The sequence below is a fragment of the Grammomys surdaster genome, unplaced genomic scaffold, assembly GCF_004785775.1.
Source record: "Grammomys surdaster isolate TR1022 unplaced genomic scaffold, NIH_TR_1.0 168, whole genome shotgun sequence".
In the NCBI taxonomy this organism is placed as follows: Eukaryota; Metazoa; Chordata; class Mammalia; order Rodentia; family Muridae; genus Grammomys; species Grammomys surdaster.
Window position 1 is genome coordinate 6,656,292 of NW_021604616.1, and position 12,008 is coordinate 6,668,299.

General features: G+C 38.7%; 1 protein-coding gene across 1 annotated transcript in view; it reads right to left on the bottom strand.

Moving 5' to 3' along the window:
- Positions 1 to 1,555: 1,555 nt before the first annotated feature.
- Positions 1,556 to 12,008, bottom strand: part of Rnf217 (ring finger protein 217) — a 104,789-nt gene continuing 94,336 nt past the window's right edge. The window contains exons 4-6 of the mRNA XM_028766457.1: positions 5,549 to 5,750; positions 3,489 to 3,560; positions 1,556 to 2,407 (exon numbers count right to left, since the gene is read on the bottom strand). Of these exons, the coding sequence (XP_028622290.1) occupies positions 2,334 to 2,407; positions 3,489 to 3,560; positions 5,549 to 5,750 (348 nt within the window). The 3' untranslated portion in view covers positions 1,556 to 2,333. The remainder of the gene's footprint in view (positions 2,408 to 3,488; positions 3,561 to 5,548; positions 5,751 to 12,008) is intronic.

The following is a 12,008-nucleotide window of genomic DNA, read 5'->3' on the forward strand; positions in this document are numbered from 1 at the left end:
TTATTTTACAAATTTATGCACTTACAAATGAGATGCCTGTTCAGCACTCTATGCAATCTCCCAGACTCTGATGAAACTGCCTTTCCTGGTAACAAATACCACTTTGTAACTCATATTTTGGAAAAATTTTCAAATCATACAAAATTACCTGTAAAAGATAAGTTATTTAAAGACTAGACTAAAAATCCCTGAGTAGGCCAAAGACAACAGGCACAATAACCCAAGAATACAGACTATCTCAGACCCAAAAGTCCCTGTTCACTCAGGAGGTGTGTACAAACATGATTATGGTTACATATGACATACATATATTTGCATACATCGATACACAAGACAGATCTGTCCTACTCACATCTGGCCAGGCTGATGACCAAGTCCAGGAAAGATGAATTTCTAAAGATCAAGCAATCTTACAGCAGAAACATGTATTTGGTCTAGAAGTCCTCATTCTTTTGGTCTAAGACTAGCACACCTAAAGCGAACAGTAAACACTTGCCAGGTGGATGGCTGAAGGCACGGGAAGATAAATCTGTGAAACCAGAGACCGTTGTTCCTTACCTCACACCATAGTCTAGAGTATGGAGTTCCGGAGCCAGCAGTGCTGCACACTCCTCTTGCCAGAAACTTGCCACTTAGCAGAGGCTGTCCAGCTCAGAAGGAGCGTCAGCATGCCAGCTTAAATGTGGACTGTCCTTCACAGACGCAACTTTTTCAGTGAAACACGAGGTATGAAGCTCTTACACACTGGCTTCCGAAACCATGAAATAGCCATGTAAATGTGAGTGTCTACTTCAAGTCAAGCATGGTTACACTTCTGGTAACCAGCTCATTTTGAGAATTCAGGGATGAGTGGAAAGCTTAGGCTTCTTAGCATCTCTTCTTTGTTTCTATAAACTTGATGATGAAAGCATGGAAATAGAGCTGGGCAGTTAAACTCTATTTCCTTACTCAAAAGAACTTCCTGAAAATATTTGCATTTGTTTCCTACTCCAAAAGCAGTTTATGTTTTGAAGAAACTATGTACATAAAAATCTGTTTTCAAGTTTGTCTCTCTACAAGGAAATATCAACAAATTATGGCACCCAGATAATAAACACGGGCAAAATCCTCCCAAACTAGTATTTATTTTTGTAAAAAAGTTGGGGACAAATTTTTAAAAAAAAAAGACAGAAGAGGGCAGGAGTAGAACATTCAATAATTTTTAAAAACTTGACCTAAAGCAAAATTATCTAGGATTATAAGGTGGTAATTAAATAATGAGCAGAATGGGAATTAAATTAAAAGTTTAAGCAATTTTCTTCAAAGCAAAAGATTTATTATTATTATTATTATTATTATTATTAAATAATCCCAGGACAGGCTAAAGTATGTGTGTCAAAATCCATGGAATCTGAAAAGAGCAAGAGTTGGAAACTTGGGGACTTTCTGAAACCATCCATTTTGGTTTTGTCAGTTTACAAAGTTTGGTATGTCTCAGAGTGACATCGCATACATCGCGGCGTGTGTGTGTGACCATAGAAAGAGCAAGAAACAGACAGTTACCATGGAAACAACCTGTTGTTGACATTGGCTTTAATTCAGTACATTACCAAGTTAGGCCCACGAAAATAACCATCATGGCTGAAAGGTTCTATGAAAATAGACATGGAAATAGACGAGCACACGGTTATGGAGCCTAGTTTAATACGTGTTTATATACACACATTCACACCCTTACATAGACCACCAGTAACTCATGGTTCTTCTCATTAATTTAGTTTCATTAATTCCCCTCTGGGTGCTGAGTTTTGTTTTTGTTTTTGTTTTTTTTTTTTAAAGCAATTACACTAACGATGAACAAAACGATGATACCATTTGGGTTACAGATGATGACAGGTGCATTTGGTGAACTTTGATTTACCTTCTGAAAAGTGGCTTTGTTTGTTGAGACAGGCAGGATTCAGCTATGCAAACCAAGTCTCAGAGACAGCCTGGGGAAGCACAAGGTTCAGACAATCCAAATAACACTCCTGTGAGGTGTCCTCAAAACATATCTGAGGATACCCTGTTCTCAAAATATTTTCTTCCAAGAACCACAAAGGTCAGAGTTACTATATAAATGTCTATAGTTAACGAAAGTGACCATTTTTTAAAAAGCAGCAATTGTTTAGGGAAAGGACAGGATACCATGTTGAGAGTGCACCGTGAACTCGAGGACTGTGGCCTGTAGAGAACCACAGGAGACAAGATGGCACAAGTTCCTCTAGGAGGTTTGAAGGCTCCAACTCACAGACAGGTGCACAATCCTTCATGGCTCCTGGTACCGGCTGACATCCTATGAAATCCTCTGTGGATTACCAGTGCATACCTGTCCGTGATCGCTTTCTCTGTTTTTTACAAAGGCAATATATAGGAAATACAAATAAACCTAGGGATTGAAAAAAATGAAGGCAATTAGGGAGGAAAGCATTGAGGTGTGTGTGTGTATATATATATATATGTATGTGTGTATACATCTATGTATACATACATATATTTTTTAAATTTCCCAATTTTACTTATATACAAATTATTTACAACAATCATTATTAATAGTTCAGTTCATCCCATAAAAATACTATGGGATCTATTTTCTCTAATACTTCATTCTTTCTAGTTCCCTGTAGTCCTCTGTCTCCTTTATCACCCTCAGTCACACAAGTCTAATTAAAACCAACAACAACAAAAACAAAACAAAACAAAAAAAAACAAAGCCGATGTTTTCTAGCACACCATTTAGCTTTATGTCCACGTCCTTACTGTCACAATCCTATAATTTGCACATTATAATAGTCATTTCATTACTGGCTGGTGTAACACTTTATTTAAGAACATATATGTGGGTTCCCAGTTCTAACAATTTTGAGACAATCTTAGTGAGACTTGAATCCCTCTACTTGACAGCACAGATAATGATATCTGTTCTTCAAAGTCCCAACGGACTATGATGACTTGAGTGTGAGACACTTTGTAATTCTCTCTGCCCCACACATTCATTATCTACAAAGAAAACTTTACATGTGAAAAAAATCATTTCGTTCAGCCAAAGTACCCCACGTTCTATAGGGACTAATGATCAAAGTAGCTTCTATCCAGAACGTTTAAGTCGAAATTTCTAAAGCAATGCTTCTCAAAGCATAGCCCACGGGCTAACAAACAGTATTAGTAGCATCTGAGACCTTTTTAGAAACATAAACCCGTGGGTCCAGCCAGCACACTGTGCTAGAAAGTGACAGTAGGATCTAGTAATGTGTGTTTTCAACAGCTCTACAGGATGTTCATATATTAAAGTCTCATAAACATATCCTGTAGGCAACACGTTCCTCCTGACTTATACACCCTGAATTGCATGGCATGAAACAAAGCAGAGCAGAAAGCACACACACTGACTGACTCACGCTACGACATGTACACTCACTGTCTCTGCTGCCGTGGGATAATTCTAATCTCAAGTATGTCATGTTTCTTACCGATTACAACTGCTATGGCCCCTAGTGCCAATCCCAAAACCAGGATGAGAGGCGCAATGAAGAGCTTTCCAGCTGGAAAACAAAAGTACAAGAATTAAAGGTTCTCACTGCTGAGTTCCCAAGCAGTTCCAGTGATCCTGACAGGAGCACAGGTACAATTAAGGACACATGTAGAACTGATACACGGTATGCAGGGCCACAAAGCCATGAGCATATGCTGAGGAACCACAGGTCCTCAGGTTACTGTTTATAACCCAAAAAGATCATAATCCTTTATACTGACACATTGCAGTCTTTGTGCTTTTCCTTTAGATTTCTTCTACTTTTAATGTTCAAAATGTTGAGCGACTAAGAATGGAGTGACTCAGTGGACAATCTATTAAGCTCACAAAGCTAGAGAGCTGGTAGAGACCAAAGAGGGTTTCTGACAAGGCCCATGTCTAAGAAAAACGATTTATTAACTTGCTAGATAAAGAGGGAAATCATGTGAATGTCTAGCAGATTGAACTCAAACGGGATGCCTGAAGACAACTGCTAGAGAAACTTCCCACTGAGTAAGTGGTGTGCTGGAAGTCACTCAAGTGAATCACTGAAACAAATGTTAACAGGAAGCATTGTAAGACAGCTCGGTGCTGGCAGGCACGGTACACTTGGCAGCACCAGCGGCTTCTCTGCTGAATGAATAATTGATCGGTGACAATGATCACCACTGTTACATGTAACTGCAGCCCAGAAGCCACCAGTGGAATCCCTGTGACTCTGAAAGGCACCAACATAGACAAAACCAGGACAGTACTTACGTCTTGTTACTGTGCTGTGACTTTTGACATAACTGTACAAACACGATGTCACAAAGAGTGTGCAGGGAACAAGAAGTCTGCAGTAGGCACGCAGCTACTTAAGAACCACACAGCCAATACCGTCTATTAGTTACGATCATTGACCAGTGAATGAAAGATAACTCAACCATTTGTTGGGATGTTGGCAGGGAAAAATTAACCTTTTTAGTTCATAGAAAATAGTTTTGGAATGAGATGACTAGATATGGAAAAACACAGCTTTAAATATCAATTTTAACAACATTGCTTAATAACTAGAAATTTAGATATGAATTGTCCATTTAACATAATACTCAGACAGACATTTTTCTTTTGTTTTACATCAATGACAAAACTCAGTTAAATGATATTAAATCTTATTGGACAATGGCTTGTGTATCCATAGAGCTGTGTGGGAGAATGTAGAATACAGGACCAAGCTTTACATATTTTAAGAGTCTGTTTCTCTTTCCTTAGTCCTTGTATACAGCTTCTTCTCTTTAGTAATATATCCTATTAAAGTATCCACCATTTTCTTCACAGCAACAGAATACAACTGTCAAGTAATAATGGCACTGACTTTTTCTTCCCAACCATCACTGAGTTCAAGGAGCATATGTCTACCCTTTAGGAGGAATAAACTCGATGGTTTATAATAAACAGGACATGGTTAGGTCTATTTCTAAAGATGATTTTGACTGGATCAAGATCAGTAACAATTCTCTTAATCAAATATAATTTTTCACAACTATAAATTATATCTTATTTAAACATTTTTAAATTAAAATTTTATTTCATTTCTGCTATGACAATAAACCATTGATTGTGTCTCTAGATTTACTATTTTATTTGCTTATTCCTTTGGGATGTGTGTGTGTTTCTTCATCATTGTCCCATTTCATGCTGGATTGTACATATTTAAAGAGTCAACAGCACATCCTTGTGTTTAGATACCTGTTAAATCTATATAAAAATAAATACGTCAAGTCCGTTCTTCTCGTCACCAATTGGCTTTCACTCAGTATTTCAGAAGCACTGATCATGAAAGAATGTCATATTAACAATTTTAACTTTTCAGTTTTGTTCACAAAAGGAGTGATTTTCTTCTTACTCTTCGGTAAGGGACCTACTAGAATCCCTGGTACATAGCAAGCCCTTGAGATTCTCATGGCTAAGGACCCTGCTATCGCCCTTCCCCCGATCCTAAGGAGGCACCCAAGAGTAAATGTGTATGCTACTCACCACAGACTGACCCCCGAACTAATCTTCTTAAATGAGGTCTCTCTGGGAGGTAGCGATATTTGCATCCAAATATACTGAGGTTTGATGTGTGGTCTCCGAAAAACCGGAGCTGGCGGTATCTCTCTCCACATCGATAGCAAAAATTAGTGTTACACTGTGAACAAGTCATATGGTCACACCCTTCTGTTCTCTGGATATGGATCTGGATAAGGGGCAAATAGAAGGAAACACAGTTAACGTCTTTAAAAAGTAAAATATGCCACGTAAAATATATCAGTTTTACCAAGTGCAAAGTCTTCTGAGCATCCCTGAAGTGAAGTTTTCAATTTGTTTATAAACAGATCTATAAGGTTCCCAATATTAGCTTTACCATTATGAGCTGCTGATGTGGCTTTAGGAAATGTATGGCAGAGAATATTTGAATGTAGTTAGGGATTTTGTAATTAAAAAAAGAGTCAAACCTGCCAGAGTTTGTTGTTTGACGTTTAGCAGGTAAGTTGTTGTCAGAGTCTACAACTTATGTATTGTAACTCTACTCTTTCTCCTCAAGTCCACAGAGTTAGTATGTGGTCAAGGGCTATGAGCAGTTATATTTCAGGATCCCTACTAACCCAAAGTGGATGATCCTTGCTACTGGTCAGCTCCCCCTTTACAACTACATGATTTTCTCCTTGTATCTGCTGGCCCCATAGCAGTGGATACACTTTATGTGGCCTATCAATTATCTGAGGGTCCTTCTTTAAGGACAGATGTAAATTTTAAATAAAATCTGGATACAAGGTCTCCTGGTAACTCAGTCGCTGGTCCAATGACCACCCTTCTTGTGCCTATTTGTCAATAAGTATGAGATCGCAGCCATGCAGCCTGCAGATGGCCCTAGGAAATAACTCAGCCCAGGACTGGGAGCACAGTGCATAGGCTGATTTAATCCACTGCACCTCATAAACTGAGTATGGGCCTGTAATGCCAACACGAAGAGGACTAACTGCAAGTCCAAATTCTTTTTCCACCACTAGGTGAGAATTCAAGACTAACATGGCCTGCATGAGACCTTGTCTTAAAAAAAAAAAAAACACAACAACAACAACAAAAAGACCAAAAAAAAAAAAACCAAAAAAAAAAAAAAAACAACAACATAGTAGTTTTAAACTATTTCTGAGCCTTCATACTGACAAGGCCCTGGGAGAAGGCACTTGTGAAATCCACCCCTAAGCACTCTGGTTCACTGCTGCATTAAGATGGCAATTACCATCAATGATGTTTGTGAGGATACAGCAGGGTCATTAGTAACCTACAAAGACTGCTAAAGCCACTTCTTTTAACTGCACCTGTGACTGTAATTCTTATTTATACCTGAGCTCTGAAAAGTATTTGGATTACAGAACTTTGGGGAAGTGGGACCTAGCTGTGAGATGTAGGTGAGGGTCTTTGGAGTTACAGCCCAGGCCTTGGTTCCGGTTGCACTCTCTATTTTCTGGTATATCATGATTTAGCCACATGTTCCTGGTGCCATGGATGCAGCTACTCCGCCATGCCTTCCCAATCACAACAGACTGAACCCCCTACAAGCATGAGCCAAAACAAATCTTAGAGTTTGTACAAGCTGGTTTGATCCCAGTGATGCAAAAGTAATGAATATGATTAAATAAACAGTTTCTTATTTTTTAACTCTAGAAATAAATGGACACAATGCAGATTCATGTCTGCAAGAGGCATTCATAACTAATATTTGCTAAGCAATTTGGAATTCTGAACTACTAAACTCCAAGGTATACTAAATCTAACATGCTAAGTAAAATCCTACAGCTTGACAACAATGTCATTTTTAGTGTACAACATCAAACTTTAAGACAGGATACTATTACATGTATAGTAGATGTCTTTATTTCTTGTCATAGGTTCAAGCTACTCATCATTTTCTTTCTCCTAGAAACAAACTAACCACTCAAGTGGCTACAGCTTAGCATCAGAATCCATTGGATTAAATGCACGAGGCACAAAAGCCCCAGGATTTATTACAACTCAGTGTCTTCTCTCCGTCTATAATAGATGGGGGAGCTGTTTCAGGAACTCAATATTTACATACCAATGTTACCTCTCTGACACTTAAAAGTCATGAGACAAAAGGCTGATACTAGCCACTGTAGGAGTTTGATATTAAGGTCCCATTGTAGTAGAGAGAAATGAAAACAAAAACAAAACCTAAAAACATTTTTGTGCCCATACTACAAAGAAGTAATTATTTTATTTAACATCTCATAATTAATTAATTAATATAAAAATATAATATATAAAAATAAAACAGTGCCAATCTTTCTCAGGTTATTTATATATAACTCAAAAAAAAATACTCACAGAATACCTAAAAAGTAAAAATAGAATTTAGTTTTTAATTTTGGTGTAGGTTTCATTTAGTCAAAAGATTGAATAAAAATAGAAGAATTAATAAACATTCAACCCATTTAAAAACTGTCTCAGCAAAGGTCTGTGTGCAAATTTTCATCTTTCATTAAGAAATGTTTACTTTATTAATCAGGAAAGAGCTGGAGGGATGGCTCAGTGGTTTAGAGCACTGACTGTTCTTCTAGAGGTCCTGAGTTCAATTCCCAGCAACCACATGGTGGCTCACAACCATCTGTAAAGGGATTTGGTGCCCTCTGCTGGGTGTCTGAAGATGGCTATAGTGTAAATGTTACATACATAAATAGATTTAGAAAAAAAGAGAATTAAATTGTTACTTCTGTGTGATTGTTACCAACTGATATATTGCTCTAGATGCACCACTAAACTCTTATTTTGAGGCTGGAGAGATGGCTCAGTGGTTAAGAGCCCTGGCTGCTCTTCCTGAGGAACCAGGGTCTGATATGTTTATAAAAAGATAAAGAGATATAAAATATGTTCTGTGGGTGTGCGGTGAGCTGTGGGGGAAGGGGATATCTCAGCAGGCCCTGATGCCTGGGCATCTCTTCCCCCTAAGAGACCAGCCACACAACAACGCATAGAGTTTATTCAGGGCATGGGGATGGGGAGGGGAGTAGAGACAGAGAAAGGCGGGGGGGGGGCGGGTGGGAACAGGGGGAAGGGAAGGGGAGGGGGGAGGGGACGGGGCGGGGGGAGCAAGAAGGCAAGAGATCAAGAGAAGGAGGAGGGAGCAAGCAACCCCTTTTATAGTGGGCCAGGCCTACCTGGCTGTTGTAACTGTGGGGGTGGAGTTTAGACAGAATGCTAACTGAGTCAACTTCTAGTACCTACCTGGCAGCTTAAAATCATCAGTAAATCTAGTCCCAAGGGACCTGAGGCCCTATTCGGGCCTCCATAGGTACCAGGCACCCACATGGTATATAGATATATGAAGTCAAATACTCACACACATAAAATAAATAAAAAGGGCTAGATTTTCATATATATATTTCCCTCAAATGGTGCTCAGGATCTGGAAGAATGAATTAGAAGGAAGAGTAACTATTATGAGAAAATTAAGAAAATCTCATGAACAATGCCAGGTTCTGACTCATTGTCCTAAACACCACAGCTCCCCCCAACCCCCAGTACAAAGCCTCAGATAGTCTTTTTCTGGCAAATACAAATGTTATAAGCCTAGGATTCTTATCTAATTATAAAGTAAGTAATATGTGAGGGTAAAGAGAAACCTGTTCCCAAACGCTGGCTTCTCTGTCCTGTTCCTAAGCCTATAACTTAAGAAAACACTGGCCTACAAAAATGTTAAATTCAAATGGACAATGGTGAACATTTTAAAAAGTAGACTAAGAAATTCCAAGTGGGGAAAGAAATTTCAAAGTAATCTGTCTAGAATAGGAAGGCAGTTGGTCTCCATATCTTCAAAGGAATATACCTAATAAATTGTATAACTCCTTGGAAGCTAGCTGTTAAAAAAAAATAAATCAAGTGGTCTTATTTCTCCTCTCAATAAAGAAAGAAGAAGAAAACTTCAGGAAGAATAGAAGTAGTTCGAGCTCTGAGTTGTGACTCTAACAAATACATGTCATTATTGGGACACCTTTTTCTGAAGTGATCGCACAGACAAAGAAAATGTAATCCTCTTATGATATGATTTTGATTTTTGTAAACCCTCATTTAATTTTAACAATTTAAAAAATCATCCCTTAAATAAAATCACAACTATTAAGTACAATAGAATTAAGAAGAACAAAATCTAATACTGTTGTAGTTTCCAATACAGACGTAAAGTTATAGCTGATGGAAATGTAGCATACGGATTAGAAAGGACTGCACAGGGACTGATCTCCTATTTTCTGATCTCTGTTGATGTGACAAACATCATGTCACATCAAAAACAACTTGGTGAGGAAAGGGTCTATTTGGCTTACACTCTCAGGTAATGAATGATCTATTTCTGAAGCAAGTCAGCGCAAGAACTCAGGTCAGAGCTTTGAAGGTAGGACTGAAGAGCCCATGGAGGAGTGTTCCTATGCTGCCTTCTGCTCTGCCAGCTTTCTTTCCTTTGAAAATTTCATGTGATGTGTTTTGGTCATATTCCCTCCCCAACTGCTTCCATAACCAATCCCTTCTTCCTTAATAGCTCGATTTAGTGTCCTCATTAAAAAAAAAAAAATCCATTGAGTGCTACCCACAAATAGACTCGATCAGGCTATCTACTGGAGAATGGTTGATATACCAGGAGCCATGCCCTTAAAACAAAACCAAGAATGACTTTCCCTCTTCCAGTAGATTCCAACTGCCAATATGTCCTCAGTTATGTAGTAGGGCTGCATGCCCACTTTCCCTCTCTACGATGGCACGGTCTGGCTTGAGTTTGCCCAGGTATTCTGCATATTGTCAGTTGTCCCTATGTTTAAGTGCCCTGTTATATCCAGAACACACTAGTTTGCTGTAATCATCCATTACCTCTATCTCTTACACTTGTCTGACCCCCACCCTCTCTTCCGCAATAATTCCTGTGTCTTGAGAGGAAGGAGTGTGACGGAGATGTTCCATTTTCTTATTTCCTGCACCTTGACAGTTGTGGGTCTCAGTGTTAATCAAAAGACTATGTACTGCAAAAAGAAGCTCCTTTGATGAAGGCTCAGAGACACACTCATCTTTGTTTATAGCTGTAAGTCTTTAGGAATTGGTTTAATACTATGTCCATTTAGAAGGAACTGTTGGCTAGTAAGGTCCTAGTGTCTCCCAAACATTACAAGCTGTTGTCAATTTACTTTGTTACCTTCCAGAACTTGATGGTAATAGCCTACTGATGAGGATCCCATATGCTTGAACTATGGGACATGGAGAAATCAAGCTGGGACCACAAAGCTTTATTCCTACTGGTCAACTTTCAAAGTGCTGGAAGGTGCCATGGATGCTGCCAGAGAAAGGTATTATTAGTATTACCAGCTGTGAACTTTGTGACCTACAACAATGACGAGCCTGGAAGACATGACCACCATTACAATAGTGTCATGAATGTCATGAAAGCAAACAAGGACCTTCTGGTTGAATTTAAATCCTGCTTCACAAGATGAAACCCATACCTGGCACAATTATTGGAGTCAAGAACTTATGGCTTGACAGGTCATAGACCCCATATGAGAACCTTCTGTTATCCTTCAGTCAGTTGTCTTAAAAATTTGGGACCACCACCAACAGTGGACAGAAATTTCCCACATCAATAACCAAGAAAAGGTCCCAAAGATATGCCCACAGGTCAGTCTGGTCAAAACAATCCCCCAATTTAGATGCCCCCAAATAACTATGTACTCAAACTGACCACTGTAGCTAACAAGATCTCAAATACTATCCAACAAGCAAAGAAAAAAAGTACACTAACTAGTGATAGACCCCCTCTAATCTTGGAAGCCCGAGGCATGAAATGGCCTAGATTACATAGTAAGATCCTGTCTTAAAAAACAATATAAAATAAAAGATGAAATAAATATAAGTGTTTAGTTACCATTAGGGAGTCAACAGACAATGTCCAGGGGAGTAGGTAAGAGCTACTAGGCAATTACTAGAAGTTAAAACCAAATGAACAAAAAGCAGTTGCTTTTACTGTCAGACATAGTTCCTAAAGATAAACAGGATGTGGATTTCATGATTATGTGGTATCTCCCATTGTAATGTTAGCTTTTTAAAGCCAGCATCAATGGTCACTTGTCTCCAACAGATTTGTTTTCAGTATGCTACAGAAGGTTTTATGTATGCTTCTGTCTTAGTTTATGATGAAGGAAAGTCTCTGAAGTAGGTATGAACACTATCCAATATCTAATTCCACAGCATAGAACTTCGGTACTGATTAGCCCCTCACTACCTTCCTCCTCCTTTACCATAGTACCTCTTGTCCTCAGAAAACGCTGAGTTCCATTTCCTATTCTTCACATTCATTCTCAACCTTTCCCTCTGCTCTGGACCCCTCAAGCACCCATTAATTCCCCATGGCTGTCTAGCCAGAGATTATTCTCATCTTTCTGAACCTCTTGTA